Source organism: Botrytis byssoidea (assembly GCF_014898295.1).
Source record: "Botrytis byssoidea strain MUCL 94 chromosome Unknown BBYS_009, whole genome shotgun sequence".
Classification (NCBI taxonomy): Eukaryota; Fungi; Ascomycota; class Leotiomycetes; order Helotiales; family Sclerotiniaceae; genus Botrytis; species Botrytis byssoidea.
The window spans coordinates 442,708-464,955 of NW_024065850.1; the positions used below are offsets into that span (position 1 = coordinate 442,708).

Genomic DNA, 22,248 nt, shown 5'->3' on the forward strand with positions numbered 1-22,248 from the left:
AAGGTACAGACGGACAGCATAATAATAATAAATGTAATACCTAGGTACTAAGGATTTGTTTATACACACGTTATGTAGGTCGGTACCGATGTATAGTTGATGGAAGGGAAAGGAAAAAAAAAAACTAAAAAACTAAAAAACTAAAAATTCTGATACATTCTTTTCCTTCTGGTCAGTGAGATATAATTTTACAATCAACATACACTCACTCATATTTATATGAGAGAAAAAGTCACTCTTTTCAGTCATCATCTCCAATCTCCAATCTCCCATCGCCCATCGCCCATCTTCATCTCCATCTCCATCTCCATCTCCATCTCCATCTCCATCACCAGTCACTCGCTCACTCTCACCACTCATTTACTCACCACTCACCACTCACCATATCCACCTCCACCCCTTTCTTCCGAAAAACTACTTTGTACCCTCATTTCAATTTGTACATACTTACATATTTCACGACTTTCACGATAACCTGGCTTACGTTTGGCTCTCAACGGCTGCCGTCCAGCATTGCATTTACCACCCACGTTTCCTTGAAACATCAAACATCCGATCTCCGTGCGCGCGTCCATTTCTCCTCTGTCTACCTGCTTTGCCCTCTGACAAAGTGTGACAGCGTGTTTGTGAACATTCATCGACTGGTCTCATCGAATTGTGCAGCCAGTAATAAATTATCTCTCGGGTTACACTCAAAGGGGGTTCTACTTTGGGAATTCTTCCACCTCGGGTCATCCAAATTTGTTTGTTTGTGAGAAGAAAATCTAAGGGTTAAGAGTGAAGTTTGGACTTTTTTTTTTTTGATTGTTTTAATTACAGTGGAGTGAACCAATTTTGTGAACAGAGGTTGGGGTGCCTTGATTGTCATTCCGACCTGTTTATCCTGCTGCAACGCGACGACGTTCGCTCCTGAAACCTCGAGACCAGAATGGCATCCACCCTGGATCGAGTTGAGGTGGAGGATAGAATTCACCAGGAGGGACAGGCTATGCAGCATGATTCTATGGTTACAGTGCGACTTTCCGAACCGCCAATTTTGACACTCGACACGAAGAGACATTCCGACAAAATCATTACAAATGAGGAATTGGAGACGAGCGAGGAGATAAATACTCCTACCGACAAAAGGCAGACGATAATGAGTATGATGGATGTAACAGGGAAGGACACGGAAACTGGCAGTCTCGAAGACTCGCCGAGAATTACAATGGTAGATCCAAATGGCAATGAAGTGCCCACGCCCACAGGCTCAGAATCAGCAGAATCGGAACAGAACGGTTCGAGGAGGGCAAGCGATAGCTCTGATACATCAGTAGAGGAGGTCAACTGGGAGGAATTGGAGAAGACAGAGGAACAACAGCCGAGGAATCAGGATTCCGATGATGTAAGGTTATGAAAGACGCGTACATTCTTCCAATACTGACTGACATGCTGCAGTCCACAGCTTTGCTGCTAGCCAGGCTTGAGCAAGAAAACAATGCGATCGCCTCGAACCCGAAGTCTGGTATTGCAAAAGCTCAAAAGGTTGAGAAACAACGAGCTCGCGCTCAATCCAGGCCACCGTCGATGCAGCATCTCAAGAAATTGGTCAATGGCCCTACACCCTCAGCGCTTCGATACTCCGTCACCCCTCCACCCCCTATGACCGACCTCGAATTTTACGCCGCACTCGTACAAGACTACCCAAGAACTGCTCAATATTTACCTACATTATTGTCGAAGAAGATTAGAAGTGGTATTCCCCCGCCACTGCGAGGTGTAGTATGGCAGAGTATGTCGGGAGCCCGCGACAGACTGTTGGAGGAGCAATTCGATAGACTCTGTGGCGAGTCAAGTCCATATGAAGGAATCATTGGCAAAGATTTGGGGCGAAGCTTTCCTGGTGTTGAGATGTTTCGTGATCCGGAGGGAGATGGGCAGCGCATGCTGGGAAGAGTTCTTAAATGCTTCAGTTTATACGATCACAAAATTGGGTATTGTCAAGGCTTGGGCTTTCTTGTTGGACCTTTATTGATGCACATGGGGGATAAGCAAGCATTCTGTGTACTCGTCCGGTAAGATATCAGCTATGCGACCTGTCACCATATTTACTAATGATCTGTAGGCTCATGGAACATTATGACCTACGAAATTGCTTCCTTCCTGATCTTTCCGGTCTCCACGTTCGAATACACCAATTTCGAGAATTGCTAAAATTGCATCTACCTGCCTTATCAACACATCTCGACGTTTTACAAGTCGAACCTGCATACGTTTCCCAGTGGTTCCTATCATTTTTTGCTACGACTTGTCCTTTACCGATGCTTTTCCGAATCTACGATGTTATATTCGCCGAAGGTGCTTCAGAAACTATCATGCGAGTTGCTCTTTCATTGATGAGAAAGAATGAAACCAAAATTTTGTCATGCACAGAATTTGAGGATGTAATGCAATTACTTCTCTCCAGGGGTTTATGGGATGTTTATCATTACAATGCCGATGAATTTGTCAATGATTTCGTTAGTCTGACAGGGATTGTAACACACGAAAGCCTTCAGAATTTAGAAGCGGGTTATCGGGAGTCTCAGATTGTTGACACTGCCATTCCATCAGATGTAGGATCAGCAGCCTCACGATTTCTCGGACGATTATGGGCTGGCTCAAATTCGTCAACAAAATCGGCAAATCTCACACCTAGTCCAGGGCTTAGCGCCCCATCACGTCCCGTTAGTTTCTTGAGAAGATCCCCTTCAAAGCAGAGTTTAGCCTCCACACTGAATTCTATAGAGGGTAGCGGATCTGAAAGCATGCTTAGCACTTCAACAGATGCAACCAGCATCTCTCGTGATTCAGCAACTGCTGATGGCGCCTCACTTCGAGCTCAATCGTTTGCTAGTGTCAGTGCAGCAAAAACTCCAGTCAACAAAGATAAAAATCTGCATAGTCAAATTGAAGATCTTTTGATGGCGCTAAGTGAGATGCAGCGAGATCATGCTATACTTGCCACAGAATTGCAAAGAGAGAGGGAGGAACGCGAAGAAGATAGGACTGCTGTGCAGCCGTTGATTGATGCATTAAGGAAGACAACTAGTGGGGAAGCAGTGGAAAGCTCTGAAAGCGATGTCAGTGTTGAAACAGTGAAGGGAATGGATGTAATTGCAGAGGAAGCGAGTCTAGATGGAGTACCCAGAGATGAGGAGCTGGCGACACCCGACCTTGTTGACGAGTCGGAGATTAATGAAGTCACCGCTCTCCCGGTCATTACCGACGATATTTCCAATCTACTTGATATTGTGGAGGAACGTTTCCAAAATCCCGTCGAGAATCGCAGATCTTCTATGATGTTGACAAGATCTCAACTTCGGGAAGAGCTCGATCGATCGAAAGAACAGATCCTCATTGAGACATCGAGGTCTCAGGAATTGAGCAGGCGTATTGTTGAACAAGACCAAGAAATCAGTAATTTGCGAGATCAAATCAGGGAAACTCAAGCTCATGTTCGAAATTCACATCAAGATAGACAACGATTAGAGAAACAAGTATATGATTTGCGAAATTCAAGGAAGAGTGCCCAGTCGACACCGGATGGTTCAAGAGATCATGAAATTGAGTGGGGTGTCAAAAGTGCAACTACAGGAGGACTTCGAGAGTTGAAACTTGTTCGCTCAAATTCCAATCGTTCGGTGGCCACAACTTACAATAAACGAAGTTCAAGCCTTATATCTCCGCAGAATCTCAAAGAGAATGAAAACTTCCGCGCTTCTACATCGTCTGACCAGCAGCGGTCTTCCAAGGAAGACGTAGATTCTGATTCACTGGTTCTTGAACTTGTACAAGCAAAGACCGCTGAAGCGGTTGCTAAACAAGAAGCAGAAGAAGCCAAGCTCAAATTAGAGAGCTTGAAGAAGATGTTGGCTGGCTTACAAAATGGTGAAATGCCAACCGCGGGTTTTGGACATTCGTCCAAACCTAGTCTTGATAGGTCGATGACAACTATACCTGCCAAAAGTACTGTTCCCAAGATTGAAACACCAAATGCGCCAGCTAGTGTGCCCGCTACACCAGCACCAGCTAGCGGTGGTGGATTCTGGGGTTGGGGAAAGAAAGCTGCTGTTAGCACTGAGGGAAAATAGATGTTCATTGATATCAAGGTTTCTTGGTGTGGATGTTTGAGATGTTGGGATATTGGCATATGATACGTGTTGTTTAAAGCATTGGGGGATATGAAGGATGGGAAGAACTGATGAGAAGGAACTGAACAATTGCAGGAGGTTCCTTTTTCTTTTGCTTAAGCTTATTTGCTTATTATTGTTTGTACTTGCTTTTGCCCTTTTGGTACATTTCTTCGACGCGATTTTTTGACTTTACAAGCAAAATACCCGAGAGTGCGTGGCCTCACGTAGATGGCTCTTTTTATATCAGAGGGGGCTTGCGGATGTAGATTTATTGTTTATTGGTGAAAGCGGGGGTTGGGTGTTTATAGAAAGGATTTGGGGCTCTGAGATTAGGAGTGAGGGGGGGTAAGAGAGGGCATTTTGCGTGGGATGTGTGGATAGTGTATGTTTGGTGTAGGTGGGGAGGTTTAGGGATGTAAGAAAAGGAGAGGGGGAAAGACTTGATAGGCGAGGACTGGGTGAGGATGGATAGAGTGAAAGAAAGATAGGAATGGAATGCAATGAAATGGAGATGAATTCTACATGATTGTTTTGCTTCGATGTTATGTTGTGATGTGATTTGATGTGAAATGTTCTTGTCTTGTTTACGTCCTGGATTTATATTATACGTATGTATGTATGTATGTATGTATGTATGTATGTATGCTTTCTGTTTGAGATGAATAGGTATACATAGTAGATGTATGAATAGGTAAGATGTGGAACTTCGTTACTTTAGGACTTGGTTCTTTCATTTTGGAGGTGGATGGGATGGGATGGGTTGGAGTGGGTGGATGGGTAGAGAGAGTAAATAGAGAGGTGGATAGAGAGGGTTCTCGATGTGTCTATGGATGGTATTGGGTGATGGGCGGGGAATGGGGGACGAGCGAGAATCTCAGATGGGATGGATTGAAATTGGGGGGGTGTGGGTAAGGGGTATGTATTAGAAGCTTGATGCATGGATGGAGAGATGGAGTGGAGTTGGATTGAGATTGGGGTATGTGGTGAGGGGATTTGCACTGGGGTGAGAGGAGTGGGAATGTAGAGAGGTGGAGGGAGGTGGGCGGTGAGATGAGATGAGATGAGATGATGGAAAGATTGGGTAGGGTATGAGATGGATTAATTGGTTGTTTCGATGGGAACTTGGGGGGGAGATGTGTAAGGTGGTTATAGTTTATTTTGGGATCTTTTCGGACGAGAGATAGGGGAAATGGAGAAGATGGTATGGATGAGATTAGATCTTTGGGGGTGTCTTGTGTAGCTGGAAGTAGATTTCTGTTTGGCTAATCAATGAATGGGCGATTTTGAGGGAACAAATATGAACAGAGGGGAGTTAGTGATGTGCGACATGTTGAGAAAGTAGTGGAGTGAAGGCCAGACGAGTGGGTAGAGGAAAGATGGATGGATGAATGAGAATGGTGTTTTGGGATGAAGTTCAGTAGGAAGAAGGAAAGAGACTGACGATATTTCTTCAGTTAATATTAAGAAAGAAGTTGAGATTTTACCGGAAGCCCGAATTGGCAAGCGGAAAAAGTATTTGGCAGGACGTATAACCCCGTCTCTTTACGCTAGTCACATGCAAAGTGTTCTCTCGCTGAAATGCTTTCCAAATTTAGCTTCCATGACATCATAATTTCACGCACATCCACGGGATAAATTTTTGGTTCGGGGAATGTAGATAGTTATGTGCATTGACTGCTTCAATTGCATTATGAATAGAAGTATCGCTAATTAACCTATCATATCAATTTCCAACTCCATCTTCGAAAAATCCCATATTCCCAGATTCCCTAAGCCTTTACGAATTATTCAAATAGAGGTATCCTAAACCATTATTTCATATACATTTGACATACCAAAACTCCGAATTATCCCCAAAATCATGCTATATTAGATAGAATTCCAGCACCTCAAAACTAACTCTATTTCAAATTAAATTTCACTACCGATCTCCTACTGGATTCGTTGCGGTGCAAGTGCAACTCTCGCAGGTTTTAGAGGCATCATTGGAGAAGTGGTAGCAGTAGTGACGTTATTGGTAGTAGCATCATCTTCTTTTTCGGAATCAGAAGAATTGGCTTCGAGATCGTAGGCATCGGCGTTGGAAAATCGCTTGCGGTTTAAGATGCGGCCGATCGTTATGATGAGGGATAGGATGATGATTGGAGTGATGGTTAGGGTGACGCCGAGGTGGGCGTACATTTTGCGGATGGGGGGTGGGTATTTTTGAGTGTAGTGATTTTGTGGTTGTTGGGTCGAAGTCCGTGGGAGATTGGGATGTGGTTCTGTGGATTTTCGGTCGGGTTATGGTGTTCTTTCTCTGATGAGGAACTTGTATGGAGAGAAATTAACGAGAGATTGCTTGTCTGGAGGTCGATTTATGAGCTGTAATTGACGAGAAGATGGATTCCTTGAAATGCGTATTGAGATTTCTTTCTTTGGATATTCGAACTTGTGAAATGATTTTCAATGGAGAGGAAGTTTTTTTCCAAGGGAATGAAAGACTCCAGCTCTTATATATAATTGATATTTAGAGTTTGTGGGTGAGCTAAATGGCGAGCTAGAGTTAGTGAGGCTGCTAACTCCATCTATGATTGGGCAAAATGAGGTCCTTAGGCTTTTAGGATATTCTTCAACGTTGAATTGGCTACTAGGCATTTGGGTTGTCTTTTTTATTCTAATTCGAAACCGACTAAGCTCGATGAATCTAGCTCATCGGTCTCGTGAATCGTACTGATGATCAGTCGCATGAAGTTTTCCGTCAATGGGGTCAAGATGTATTCGTAGAAGCACAAATACAATTGCGTTATAAATTAAAACATGATAGCGAAAAGACTTTCATGAGTCTGGCAATGTCCACTACGTTCAGCCTCCTTGCGATGTGATTATGTTAGACGCTCAGAGGTCTTGACGTATGGTACGAGACCTTTTAACTATTTGACTTTCGGAAAAGATCCGTTGAAAACAACACTCGAGATGATGATAACCACAAGCTTCTGAGTTCCATAAAGTTCTGGAGTATTTTTGAGGTAGGAGATACATAAAAGTCTTTGGTTAGGGCACAGAGTAAAATGAAACCCAACACTATAATGTTACACTTTCAGTATTAATGATGATAAACGGGCCCTAGAATGAAGAAATCAAAGTCTGGGAGAAAGAACTGTTTGTAGGTATGTAACAGATATGACATGGAACAAGAAGCTTTTGACATGCAGTGATGAGTAATGAAATACGCGTAGTACCCCAGATTCCCCAGATATTTTGAAGCTTGGCATGCTTTTAACATTGTGCAATTTGGAACAGTGCCCCCAACTTCTTGAGACGTTCGAATAAAGAGTAGAAGAGTACATCCATAGTACCCAAGCCAGCTCTCACACTATTGAGGACCTCCAAAGATATGGTAAGCGTGCTCCTCTAATTAGCGCGGGCAAGGACTGGTAAGCTCACGAAAAATACCACACGCACTGGCGTCGGCATCAGCGTCAAGTAAAATGGGAATTGCTCCTCTTGACTGTAACTTGGAATGGAAATGCAACCTTTCAATGAGAGCGGTCGACACGTTGATGTATCGCGACTTACGGTGTGAGATACGGTCGTTCGTCGTCCTGTCGTTGCAGGGGCTGGATTGCCCCACTGTATGAACGATGCTTTGTCATCCAAATTCCAACCTCATCTGTTACACAACATCCATGAAGAATCGTAGAATGTCGCTAATAAACGCTTTCATGAACTAATTATGGATTGAAATATTGGATATATTGATCTTTTTGATAAGAATGCTCAAGTCCTCTTGGAAAATGCGGCTCAATTGTACACCTTCTCGTTGACGAGAGCTATTTGATGTGCTCCAGTCATGTCACTTGGGAAGCTGTGATTCCGCGTGTAAGGTAGTATGAGAAATGTCGAAGCGAAAAGGGGTGGAAAGCAATTCTTCTAGAAGGGCTGTCAAGTGACAAGAGTTGATCTGGTGACTGTTCCGAAGCTTGTTCGCAGACCAGTGTTTGCTCTTAAAAACAAATTCCAAATTCTAAAATATACCTTTTTCAAGTCCAACTTTGCATCTCGACAGATGTATACTCAAAACTTCTCATTCTAATTGTACTGGCTATATAAATAAGCATGCCCGGTCTTTTCAAACATTACCAGTGTAATGACCAGTGTCAGATATTTGTCTCTCGCATGAACATGCAATCACTCGAAGCATAGTGGACTAGTATCGCACTTTCGGTGCTCTCGACGAACATTAGTGGTGGGAGAAACTTGACTATTGAGGAAATTATTACACTATCTATAAAGCCCCAAATCTCGCAATGATTTGTACACTTTCTTTCCACCATTTGCCATCACAGAGCTTCATGCTTGCTTGGGCTTCCCAAGAAGATACATCTCGAATTTTCGATTCGGTTCCTCAATTCTGTCTTATCAGATATTCGAAAACTTCCAGTGTGTCTTGGTGTTCGTAAGTCTGTGCTCTCCTGGGGGGGTGAAAGGTCGAGTGAATTAACTCTTCAGTCAAGTAGACAGGATCATATGCATCATCTCGATCCCAACCTCTCTTTGCAAGTGTCCGAACCGGGGAATTGACTATTACCGATAAACCCCGACCTCGGGACCCTATTGTTGAATGCTCAGCCACTGACCGGGATGAAAAGGAGTGAATGAATAACCAAAAACCTTGGGGCTCGGCACAGAAAAGGCTTGCTATTTTATGATTGACTGACTACAGCCCTTTTACGTATGCTTTTCTTGGGGGTATCGAAGTGCAATAATGTAAGGTTGGCCTTGGTTTTGCTTAAGAGATCATGTGGAGTATTAGGGCAGAAGAAGTAGGAGCGATGGGCTGGTATCGAGGTAGAGTAGAGACCGAAAAGTGAGAGAGTATGAAACGGAACTCTTTTGATGAATTTATTTTTCAAGCATGGCAAGTCACATAGATAATTTAATACAAAAGGCATTTGATATATTCTAATTCTCTGGCTGTGTTGAAGATCCATAACTTTGCCTTCTTCCAATCTTCTTTCCATGCTCATATTGATTGACTTGCTTTGATATTGTACATCCACGTGGGCAGCATGTTCTAATGAAAACAATGGAAGTACTAACTTGATATCTAATTTACCTCCGCATCTTGAACTTGAAAATACTCTATGGTAAATGCCGCTCTATTCGGAATACCTCGGACATCGACTTAACATAGCCAATTAAAAAGTTACTTGCTCTAATCTAATATCACAAGGCGGGGGACCAATTCACTTTCGCGGCAGGTGCCATCTCTTGTTTATCCTTAGCGTGGAAATTTTGGAAATCCTGTTGCGAGGCATGGACTAGTATTTCGCATTCGCATAGCAACCATCTCCCCGTCTTTCCTCTCACAAACCAAACCACCTCAACCACCAAAATATCCTCAAATATTACTTTCAAGTCAACATTTCTTTGATTTCAATACTTTCTCAATACCTTCTTCAATAACAAATCTCTTTCTGGTCTTTCCATTAAGATCGAAGACAACGCGACGGGTCACTTCAGTGGCTCGTCGCGGTTGTGCTCAACCTCTCTGAGCCTTCAATATCTGTCTTTCTGTTCATCAAAAGTCTGTCGAAGAAGAACGTTACTCAATCAAAGATCTTATCACCATAGTATACCTCACACTGCTACGTAAGTCTTGCTATACACGAACTAAGTGTATTTCTGTTTGATTCCTGACAATTCTCTCCGTAGTCGACGTCCGTTCAAAATGCTCCAATCTGCCATACCAGCAGATCGGCATTTTTGTCAGTATGCAATCAAGTCTGTTGTCTCATTAGATATCAGTCAAGCTCTCTTCACATAGTTCTTATGGTACAGTCTTCTTTTCTTACCGATCTTGTCTTTGTGCCATTACTGACGCCTGCCATGCAGTCATCCTCAAAGCGCGCTCTTCCAAGAAATACCTTCGATTCACCTCAACAGTCTTAATCTGTTAGAGAACGATCATATCTTTCATCCTTTTTGGGAACCTCTTCTCTCAAGCGTTCTCTTCGAAAAAAGAAAAGCTTCGACTCACCTCAACGATCTCCATCTGTCAGGAAGAAAAATCACACTTTTCATCCTTTCGTCCCGGTGTCATCTTTTCTCCTCTGTAATTAGTAGTAATGTGAGTACTGGTACTGTTTCATCTTTATTCGATTACTGACTTTCATGCCACAGTTTCGTTCCTCTGTGTACTCGACTGCGGAGTTGTCACACCATGACGACACCAATCAATCACTCGATTCATTCACGCGTGCCCTTCACCATGCTCACCATCTATCTTGCTGCGAGCTTCAAGAGTGAGGGTCAATATGGCCTTACACTATTCTGCAAAGGATGCACCCGTGTCTTTCAACTATCTCTCTTCATACATACCTCAAACACTTTTCGATCCTTCGGCGCTGTCTATTTCAATTGGTAAGGCTACATCTTCATCAAAATCTAGTCATGTTGCTAACAGATTATGAGACACGATAGTGACCTGGAAGTCAGAGGAGCGAAGTGTGATGACGAGAATCATGGTAGATCTCTAATACTTCGACTCCTAGCGGTGGATCTTCTTCAATTCGAATCGAGTCTCATCGACTCTGCGAGCATCAATTCAATCTTATGCAAAAGCGCAAAGTGTCTCCTCTTCGAATTCTCTTTACAAGATACCTCGCCGTCACCTCTTACGACCTCAGAGTTGTCTGATACACTTGGCTATAGTACCTCTGCTTTACACAGCCACTGCTTTCTCAAGCACTGCATCTTCCCTGAATCTTCAGACCATGTTTCAACAACTGTCAAGGGAACAATTCTGAGGTCACTCCTCATCTTGGGCCTGCTTCGAGGGCTGAATCAATTACACCTCACTGTCACCGAATCAATATTGAGGAATCTACATCAAGATATCAATACTATCAATTCAACATTGAAAATTCAATTCAAACCAAACTTGATTGTTTCATTACTTTCAATGACAGCTACAGCCCTCGAAGCAAAGCTCTCCAACTACCTTTCTCGACAATCGTTCTCGACAACTGTTTCCTTTTCGTATTTAGATAGCTTGTGCTCTTGTTTTCTGTGTGGGGATTGGTGTGTGCTGAGTAGCACGCGCCATCTGAGTAGCATTCCCTTTCGGGACAATGACTACTGGGACTTGTAGCTAGAGCGGCTTAGTAGCCAATCTGAATGTCCAGTGGAGATTGCTATTTCTGACGTGTTTGCACCCATCTCGGTGGTGTAAGAGAGGCTTGGTGTTGGGTCGCGAGTAGGTTCTATCGGCGGCGGAAGCTCATTACTTGCCAACTATTCGGTGGCTGGTTATTCAGTATGTATGGGTTTGTTGAACTTTTTAGATACGTCTATCTTGGGAGCAGCGTACAGCTGCTCCCCGCATTTCAATGGTACGTTGCTTAGTGCTCCTCCCCTGTCCCCCATTCCCCAACAAAATTAACACGATGCTGATACTCCAAGCCGTCCAAAGATTCATCTACAGTGGGGAAACTGTCGTATAGCAAGCCAGCTTGCCGAGTTCACTAAAACGTTATTTCAGTTGAGCACAAGAGCTTGTGTATTTCAAAGACTTCTGCTCTATGAATACTTCCAGTACAACTGTTCCACGATTTATCGTGGTGCAAGTAAACCGTACAGTATTTTAAAGGGCTGCTACTCTGCGAACGCTTCCAGTACAACTGTTTCAAGACTCGTTGTGATGCAAGTAAACCGTACAGTGTCCAAAGACTTCTGTTCTATGAATACTTCCAGTACGACTGTTCCACGATTTATCGTGGTGCGAGTAAACCGTACAGTATTTTAAAGGGCTGCTACTCTACAGACGCTTCCAGTACGACTGTATCATAGCAGGTTTCGATGCAAGTAAACCGTACAGCCACAAGCTCCGAATCTCATCATTACAGAAAGCTGTGTCTTACCGCATTAGTTTTACCTGTAGAGAGAAATGCAAGAAAATATAGTCAGATGGGATTTTTCCCTGAAAGCTATATCGGTATTCATTTCACTGACTTGCGCAAGTGTACGTTGACGCTCGATGGTGATGGTTGAGCCAAGTGACGGCCAGCGACGTGTATGCGGCTTATGGTTCTGTTTGTGTCTTTGTTGTTTCTTGATCGTAAGTTTGTGATAAGTTGAAGATCTGTGTGGGCGTTGGCTTTATGAACCGATGGTTCAGATCTGCTTGCAACATTAGCACTTTATTTCCGTGAATTAGAGATCATTGTGGGGACTTTGGATTTTGTGGGGTGTCGGCTTTTGTGGGTGTTGGCTACGGTCTTTCGTTCTTCGGAACTTAATTTCTCGATCTCTAATTCTAAAGAAATGTCGTGTGTTGTGGGCTTGATCTTGTGGGCTTTGGAGGAAATACCGTACCTTGGTTGTTACTTGTGACCTATTGATATTTGAAAGCGCAGTCCATTCGTGGAACCTCCTCAGAATATCACAGGCGCAAGGGAAACAGATCTTCGACTCAACTCTCACATTCTAACTTTCTATGGGCTTCAATAATCATCCAGTAACATACTCCAATGCACATAGCTCCATCCATTACGACGGCGTGATCCACGTCTATCGCATTTGATCTTAGAACTACTGGTGCTGGCTTGCTGAGTGTGCGATAAATCCCGTTTTATCGTATGCGACGATGCTCGACAGTGCCTTATAGGACTTTGATCTTTTGTACGGGCTGATAGTGGTAGGGAGATAACGTGCGGAGAAAGGAAGATCTTGGATCGTGGACAGTGTCCCGGTCAACGAGATCCTAGCCTGACTCATGATTGTAGATGCTTGCATCTCTCACGAGGACCGCATCGTCTTTGACGGTGCGGCTTGCAGGAATACTAGTGAGCTTTCCAAGTTTCTAGCTGGACTCATGTTCTATGAGGAGCCCTCACATGGTTGGGAGAGCAATCCCTGGCTGTGCGGCTTGCCGGGTACTAGGTCATTTTTGACGCTTGGATTTTCTTCTGGACAATGATGCCGTTATCGATCTTCACTAAATATTCAGTTGGTGCGGGCAGGAGTCTAGCAATGTGTCTTGTCACCGGGGCAAGATATAACGCGAAGCTCATCAAAACTACTCGCAAGAGTTGTTGATGGCATTGCTGAGCAATATGGAAAGCTACCCAGAACAAGGTACATAGGTGAATAGTAAGGTGTTGCCCAATGAAGGAGATACTGCATATCCAACAACCTTCTTGGACTGGTCACTGCCTGAGTGTGGAGACACCTCATGGGGTTAGATTTAGTTCCTGATTGTTGTCATGTCTTCTGAGGGCGCTTACTGTTTAGTCAAATACTGTATACCTGGATACTGGTTGCAGATATTTCCACCTACTTTGTTTCTCGGAGTAACGGGGTGCTGTGGGTATAGTGAATTGTCTGTATGAGGAGAATTCCGAAGGCACATCCTCAGGTATACCCACCCTGTTGCGCAGCGTAAGTCTTCTCCTAGCGATGATGCGTGTTATGAGTCCAAAGCGCGGGCTCAGCAACTCTTCCCGGATTGGGAGAATCTTATCTTTTAAGTTCAGTCACTTCCACCTGGCATTTACAGTGAAGGTAGAAAGCATGGCGTGGGTGAAAGTCTTGTGCCATTGTTCTGCGTGGGGGCTTTGAGAGGCTAATTGGTAGTTACCTTTCTATCCACCATTTCCGGTTTTACCTTAGCGGGTTCTACCGTGGGTGTAGCTGCAGTGGAGTTGTTCGGCGTCTACCCGCCCCTGGGGGTGTACAAATGGACGTGCTGAGGCTTTACTTCTCAGTCCACTCAGGGATTTCGTTGTTCAACCACCGGGCACTGAGACGAAATTAGGGCAGCAGACTAGTCTGTTCGTGTTGTTCGGCCAATCGATGTGCGGAGTCGTGTCGGCGCTGAGGCATTGTCCGTCCTGTTAAAAAGCAACGAACTTTGGTGACGTGGTTCTTATGGCATTTTTCGTTGAGGGGACTCTTAAATTGTGCTACTGTCTAGGTGTGGAGACACCCTAGAGGTTAAGTTTCAATTCATAAGTTTTTCCGACGCGGGATTTGTTACTGCATTGATGGTGAATGACCTGTGTCATACCGGAGTAGCCGTCTCTTCGTCTTGTTTCGTTCCGACCTGCCATTCGGCGCTGAACTGCGGCAGCGATGCCCAAGGAGGGGACTGCTTGTGGGGAGGTAATGTTTGGTGGAAGATTCTTGCGGGTAACTTCCATGTCCGAAGATTGGTCTCGAATTCCAGAAGTCGGCGATCTCATTTGAGGACCTTGTTGAGACTCCTTCGGGGGACTCTGATAGGTTCCTCTTGAGGTTGTTGGCTGACGGGAGGAGACGCTGGTCCTAGGCTTGGGAGAGATCCTATGATCCGTTGTTCGGTCACTTCGGTGATGCTGAGGCGGGGATGGTGAACTTGCGTTTTGACCTGTTGCTCGGTCTTCTGATCGTCGAAAGCTCAGATGAGGTTTCCTGTGGGCTCAACGAGTTGTTCGCCGGGTCACCTTCGGGTGACCCATAGGACGGCTCCGCGAGTTCTAATGGTTTCCTCTTGCCAATCCGACTGAGTTTCTCACCGAGTTGTTCAACGAGTTGCCTTCGGGCGACTCACCGGACTTCTCAACGAGATCTCGACTGGGGCGGTAGAGATCTCTGACGGGTTCCTTCGGGTTCCCTGATGAGATTTTCTCTGGGCTGGGACTGAGGTTTCTTAGGTGAAGTTCATGTTGATTTCCAGAGTTGCTCATAGAGCCGCCTTCGGGTGATTCGCCGAGCTTCTTTGCGATTCCTGATTGTTCTTCTTGCTACACCGACTGAGAGTCCAACGAGTCGTCTAACGAGCTGCCCTCGGGTGGTTCACCGGACTTCTCCGCGGGTTTCTCTACTGGAGTAGCGTGAGGTCTTCTGATTGGACCCTTCGGGTTCCTTGATGAGGCCTCTAGAGATCCCTCGATAACTTTCAGTTGATGCTGAGGCAGTAGTGAGAAAACTCAGTGACGGAGTTTCAAGGGGGCTTGTGGAAGACTTCGGTCTGAAGCAGGTTTTCTGATTGGTTTATCTTACTGTCCAGTGATACCTTGGGCTCAGGTGGCTTTCTCTACGGAGTTTGTTGCGCTGCGCCGGGGTCGTGGGCGGGACGTGCGGCCTTTCATGTTACCGAGTCAGCGGTGACTGGGCGGCCGGGTAGGACAGCGCTTTTGAGGTCTTCGGATCTTGTCGGTGTTGCACCGCCTGTTCGTTCTGATCCGTTAGAGAGGTCTTGCACCGTCGTTTTGGGTACTTACACTGACGATTTAGTATTGATTCGCTGTTCAGGATGATTGGTGAAACGCACTCATGCTACGCTAGTTCTGGTAGTTGGCGTCCCGAAAGGGTTTGCTACGAAGATGGTGTCGTTGCTTACTTGGGGGTTTGCTGCTTGCTGCGGTGGATATGCTGCTTGGATGGATGGATGGACCTAGCGGTATTGGTAGATGGATCTGGTAGATGATTCGGGATTCGCTCGGAGGACCTCCTTAGCTTGTCGGTGCCATTATTCGAAAGTTGAAGAGCTTGAACTACAACTCTCACCGAATATTCAATTTGACGTAACAGTCACCACCTAAATAAGAAGTTAATCAGAACGACAATTAGAAAATCAATCAATACCTCAATCAAAACGACAATTCACGACATCATCAACATGACAAGAAAAGCACAGCTCAACTGTGGCAGGAACTATCAACTGCTCCACCGACATGCTTCTTTCAAAACTCACAACACATTCAATTTGACATAGGCTTGGTATGGGAGGAATTTTGGCGTGGAGGTTACTTTGTATTCATATTTTTTTGTATTAGTAGAGATTGGCAGCAGCAGCAAGACTCGAGCACTTTAGATAGATAGAGAGATGGTGGCAGCACCCTCGTCATTTCCTGTAGACTTCATCCTTCTGGCATATATTGCCTTGTTTACTTAATGGAATACCTTCTCTCAACTTGACTTCTTTATAATCTGTGACGTGAGTCTTTGATATTGTAGACTGATAATTTGTGGTAAGAGCCCATTGATAGCTCTCTCCACGTTTACATTCGTACTTAGCGAAAAGATCTTAAGGCGGGGTTCGGATTCATACTTGCATTATGCATGCAGCTTCCCTGACATTTTCGTATATCTACATCTTTCCGCGATTGAGATAACGTACAGAGACTTTCGGGCGGGAAACATTATTGAACACCTCTATGGCTCTTTACATGTTGTCTTTGAGATTGTCACCCTTCCTACCAGTTTTTTCTTCTTAGCCCTCTTCACGGAAATTAACAGCGTTTTGGGAACGCCCACATTTCTCACATGAGCTTCACTTGTGACTTTAAATTTATTAGACATTTTAATTTCCGTTTTCGGTTGTGGTTTCTAAATCTTGGTGGATTGATGACCACCAAATTTTCAGAAGTTCATAGGTTACATACGACAGAAAACGGGGAAGTTATTTAGATATGATGACAATTCTCCGATTCTCAGTCCACATCACATGCGAAAAGAATTTTTCGTACTCTCGTCGTCATGTTCAAGCTTGACTCTCAAGATCGATAGTTTCTTGAGCGCTTGTTCCCCTCATAAAGAATACCGGATTCGAATATGACAAGGGGAAAATCTCGGATCCCAGATCCGTACTCCAAAATTGATCGATCGTAAATATGGATTGGATCAGTAGATGATTTAAGTAATACACTTCATACAAATGCTTTAAACGCTGCACTTTTGATTCATTACTTATCTTGTGACCGAATAAGTATTGTTCAAACATATTCACGAATGCAGTATTCGGAGGTGACTTATTGTGATCTTTCGGACCAAGTCTCGGAAGACCAAAATTTGAACGCCGTTGTTGAGGACTTTGATTCCAAATGTCAAGCACTAATACTTGTTAGTAAGAATACACTGCATCTTGAAGAACGTAGAAGGTGGTCTTCCAGTAAATTCTGCCCAGCGCTCGTGAATCAAAACTTCTCATACATGTATTCCTAACAGACGAGTCCGAGAAGGCTGATTCGAACATGCGAGATAGTTTTGGAGCTATAGATGATACCTTGATGGAATCAGGAACTCGAATATCTCACGTACCGAACTTGCATGGGCGGGTATGGAATTGTTGTTCGAAATTTCTGGCTGGAGAAGAGAAGAATGACAATGCGCTCCAAAGGGATCAGTGACGGTCTTGTGTTCTAGATCGCAGCGTCCTGTTTGGATACATCCGGCGTTCAACCAAGCTTTGACTTGACTGTGGGCGTTAAGAACTTGTATACTTCACTAGATGTAAGCCATCCCGGCACATGGATTTTGAAGGGTACACAAGGTCCTGAATTAGCTCCAGAATTTTTCTGTCATGTCCTTGAAGCTACACATATTAAGACCATAAGAGTACTCACAAATATTTACTGACTTTACGCCATGTTCATCGGTCACAAGAAGGCAGTATTTGTAGTACACCGGAATTAGCACCCAAAAATCAACTCCGCCGATTTATATTCGTAGCTTTGATATGTGAATGACTTAACCACTTTCTTTCATTATGATGCTCCACAGGCATTTGTTGTTATCACCAGGGTGGAAGATTGATTCAGATCACTGCAATGAGTTGAGGTATGCTAGAATTTGGGTCATTTGATACCTTATTCGGCTGAATTCTGAGGTCGTCCATCTGATATGCTCGGAATCTTGGGTAAGCGATCTACCTAAAACTGAGCTCACTTTCCCTACCTAATTTGATCGAGCAGACAGAAAGCACATTTGTCCGATGCGTCTGTGCCGATCGTAGAGATCCTCCGAAGACAGAATGGCGTGAACTATAGAAGTGTGTTCTGTAACGGAAGATCCTATGGGAGAATGCGTGGCCGGAGAATCTATCAGGGAAGGGTATACTGAGAAGTAAAAACCAACTCAACTTCTCTTTTGAAATTTAACCTTCGCTGTAGAGTTGCGTGAGTATCAAATGTTTGAACGTAGTAAAATTCATGCAGCTAGGTTGATATTGAGAAAAATCAAGTAGAATTTAAATTACTCACAAATCCAAAGAAATCGTTTCATCACCGCCCTCAAAAAAGTACATCATCCTAAAATGACAACTTTATCTGGTTGTAGCAAGGCCGGAAGGTTTGCCACATTCCTTATTTTGAAGGTCTTACTGAGAAGATATGATTTAATAAGTAATCTGCTTTCTTCTCGAAAAATAAGGTTATTTTCTTTGGTGGGATGATCTTTTGAGGTCTTGATGAACTCCACATGAAACCCCCAAACTCTGATCACTTGTTCTTCCAGACATATAAGCTTTCATTATACGCACCTCATATTTATTTTTAGCTTAAATCATCTGGAAATTCACGGTTTTATAGTCTACCCTCTTGAGAGACACTCAAAGTAAGAGTTACAGCTAAAATAGTTCTTGAACTGAGAAGGGTGATCTGAACTCAACATCAAGTAAACATACCAGAGTCAGACACTCAATCGCTCATAACTTCCACAAAACTTAACTTTTCAACTTTTTTACTTCAATGATAAGGTCCCCAAAGCTTACTCTACCAGCCATCCAAAAATTGTCTCAAACGACAACTTTTGCATTTTCGTTGTGATTTCAACTTTTCTTTCAAAAAAGGAAAAGTTGATTGAAATTCGAAAATCAACTATTTCTGACGTGCAACAAAATTCTGCAAAGCCCGAAGTGGTCCCGAAGTCCCGTGAAAGTCACGAGCAGCAATGCTGGTTGGTTGAATGATAAGGTTGTAGAGAGGCCCGAGCTTCAGAGCAAGATACCTAAGTAAACAAGAACTTCTGTAAACCTGACAAAAACAACCTTTGTTGGTTCATGATACTACGCAAAGCAACAAGTTCTAGAGTTCAGGATTCAGACTAATCTTTGAATGCTTGAATGAAGGCATAATTTGGCATCAAAGGAATCTCTAAAATCTTGATGCCCTATTCAAGACTCTCTTTCTCAGCAAGTGCAATCAACAAAGAGAATGTGTGAAAGCGTTCCCATTGAAAATATTTCTTGAGAATTGATTAGAATCATCCAACCAGAAAAGACTGGGATAAGGTGTAAGAAAAAAAAACGACAAAGCTCAGAAGCATGAGAAGTTGCCTCATTTTGTAGAGAAAATGGAAATAACTCATCTGTACAAGTCCAGCTATAGGGATGTCTCTCAAAATTTCACCCACCACCTTATCAGTGAACTCATGACTTCCGTCATTTCAAAGTACCAGCAAGTCCTACTTTAGACAGGCTGAGTCTCTATCTGCTCGTTGCTTGTCTATTGACCAGAAGCCCTTGGGACTGGATGAACAAGGTTCAACTAGCCTTATGGAATTTCATGGATGTGAAGCCCTTTGCACGTGCCAGACTCGTGACCTGTTTGAATTCCTAATCCAAATTATGATCAGCCAGAAATGTCTATCCTCGGAGACCAAAATTACCTGATGGATTTCAATATCTAACCATTTTTGTATATTTTGCATATTTTTTCGACGAATGATCCAGAGTATACAGAATGTATGCATGAATGTAGTTGGTGCAAAGCTCAGGGGCTCATTCGCTTAACTTCTTGGACTTTTTGAGCTTTGAGGTAGCCAAATATCTTGTTTCTTTTCCCAAGACAACAGAATACCAAAAAAATTTCATACTTTGTTGTATATGATAATTTCGATTTGGATGGTGTACGGTCTCCACTTAAAGAATGTTTTACCAACAATTTCAGGAAAACTCAATGCCAACAATGCCCTCGAGCACACAAAGAGTGTGTATTGGGTGTGAAGGAAAGACTTAGACCTGAATATAAGAGAAGCGTCAAGAGATGGCCCTTTCACATCTTCGAAAAAGTATATGAACGGCCAATTCTGATCGGATGCTTCTTCAATCTCAACTTCTAAGCTGGTGGCAGCATTGAGCTTCGAGTTTCTACTCGAAGCCCTGCACATTTCGAATTGAAAGTGGCATCGAAGTATGCATTCATTGCTCAATGGACCGAGACACGTATATTGCGGATTACTTTGCTAAAGCGGTAGGAAGGGACGCCGTCTTAATGCGTATGTCAAGAGACGATGTTCGTGTAATTTATCTCGATGCGCATCTCAAGAAGCTCGATACCCTCTCCATCTCCGAAGTCCAACCCCGTTGTATTATTATATTTCCGACCACTTGTATCATTTTATCTTCCACTTCTTGGTGGCAAGCACGTTCGGTCTTCATCTATGGGTGTTTCCTGTTCAAGTGCTTCGTTCCAGTGCGTGTCTTCCAAGACGCCGCGCCTTCACCAATGTGTGTTTTTCGTCGTGCCATTCGAAGGGGATGACAAGGTGGTTCTTGGTCGATACAAGGTCTTGGATAATGTCTAAGGAAATCATGAATTAGCCATGGTAATTACGATAATTTCAATAGAGCTTAGAAAACTATCACGATGAAGTGGTTGTTCAAATCTTTTGTTGGGGATAAGTCATGAACGCGTTCGTGAATTGTGGATGTCGGAGGAAGTTTTCCATTATCTTGTGCACAAACTTGGATACGAAAGCTCGGATGCACCAAAACGTCGATGCTCGGTCAAATAACGGATTGTTTAACAGGAATCTTCAACTGGCTCCATTAAATCGCTTAAATTCAGATATGCAACAATTGCAAACACACTCTGCGCAGACCAATAAGAAAATTGAGCTGTATGGAAAGCATGATGTAGCCTGCTACAGACGGGGAGGCTTAGTAGCATTCGTCATTAGCGCCAGCTGAAGCTGAGATGGCTGTTCTTGAATAAACATATTTTAAGATTGATTACGGAATGTAGCTTTATATTCCATATGCAGTGTAAACTATAGCGTTCTATATGAAAATTGCAATGCCTCTGTCACTTAGTATTTGGATCATTAAATGCAGGACCTCGAACATCTAGCAAATCTATCGAGAAAAGAACAAGTTGATGACGGAACTTCTCAGAAGTCTTTTGAATTCTCCAGAATCAAAGTGTAAAGTCGTGTACCAGTAAGTAATTGAAGTAGAATAAAAATTATGTCCTTGCCGTGCGACCCCAAGGCTATCTTCAAGTGTCTGAGATGGTCTAGATGTTTCAAGGTGTGGTTAAGTGCGACATAGCTTCTCCTCTGTTCTGACAGCTACCTAGGAGGGAGCCGTCTACAGCCGCACCGCTCTAAGACGTGCAACATTGAAAAGCAGGAGGCTGAAACCCCTCCCCCCGCTGGCCATCGATTGGCTCTGCCGGTTGCAAGGCTACTACCAATCAGCCTACCGCTTTGCGACGTGCAACAATAGGCCTCAATAGCAGGAGCTTTCTCTCTTATTGGATGGATATATATTTCTGCCAGACTTATGAACTTCCGTGAGTAGCCTCACCATTTTACGATATGCAACAAGAGGCTGGGATGGAAAACCTCCACCCCCCATTGGAAGTCAATGGTTCATGTCAGGTCTGTCGATCTTAAGAATAGCCTTACCGCTTCACGACATGCAACAAATCACCTGAATAGTAAATGCTCTCCCGCTCAACGGGCGTACTTTCCTTTCTGTGCTTTTTGATAAATGTCTAGATAGATTGCTCAACGGAAATAGTCAAAGTTACGGTAGTCAGATGTAGAAAGCAGGCTAACTTCAGTAGAATCCGATGTGTACAGAATTTGGGGAACTCTAGAATAGATTTGATTATTGCTTGAATATCTCGCACTGCTACACAGTGCTTAAAGAATATCCAATTGCCAGCGCTGTTATCATCTTGTAATGAGCTGCTACAAAACGGGACAATTTGACTGCTGAAGCTGCTCAGATCCAAACTCTCTCCAGATATGCCCATTTATACACTTCGTCCTTCTTTAAGTATTGGCAGATCAGCTATTCAGTAAGAAACAGCTCATCCACCATTCTATTGTTCCTCTTCGAGTCGGCGCGTCGGATGGGTATTTCGTATAGGAAGAATGAGAAAATTCTTCTCAATGCAACAACGGCAGATGTGTATCAGGTCATAACGAAACGGGCCCATGTGTTGTCTTTAAGTTCTCGTTTCTAACTTCAATTATCTTCGCTCCTTTGATGCCCCTTGAGATATGGAGTTGTGACATTAACGTAGAGACCTTTGCCTTGATCTGCGGAGAAGCACAAAAG

The 22,248-nt window shown here is 43.7% G+C and overlaps 3 protein-coding genes across 3 annotated transcripts; 1 reads left to right on the forward strand and 2 right to left on the reverse strand.

Moving 5' to 3' along the window:
• Window positions 1-928: 928 nt before the first annotated feature.
• EAE97_005282 (uncharacterized protein) lies at window positions 929-4,112 on the forward strand (the record flags this gene model as incomplete). The annotated part of the gene is made up of 3 exons (XM_038875794.1): window positions 929-1,384; window positions 1,438-2,054; window positions 2,105-4,112. 3 exons carry the CDS (start codon window positions 929-931, stop codon window positions 4,110-4,112), a joined length of 3,081 nt encoding a protein of 1,026 aa, XP_038733131.1.
• Window positions 4,113-6,086: 1,974 nt separating this feature from the next.
• Window positions 6,087-6,335, reverse strand: EAE97_005283 (uncharacterized protein; the record flags this gene model as incomplete). The annotated part of the gene is made up of 1 exon (XM_038875795.1): window positions 6,087-6,335. The coding sequence occupies one exon, from the start codon at window positions 6,333-6,335 to the stop codon at window positions 6,087-6,089; it is 249 nt and encodes an 82-aa protein (XP_038733132.1).
• Window positions 6,336-14,125: 7,790 nt separating this feature from the next.
• On the reverse strand, window positions 14,126-15,454 carry EAE97_005284 (uncharacterized protein; the record flags this gene model as incomplete). Its single annotated transcript, XM_038875796.1, has 6 exons — window positions 14,126-14,480; window positions 14,545-14,653; window positions 14,728-14,816; window positions 14,931-15,085; window positions 15,274-15,395; window positions 15,451-15,454. The coding sequence occupies 6 exons, from the start codon at window positions 15,452-15,454 to the stop codon at window positions 14,126-14,128; spliced, it is 834 nt and encodes a 277-aa protein (XP_038733133.1).
• Between the last annotated feature and the right edge of the window lie 6,794 nt (window positions 15,455-22,248).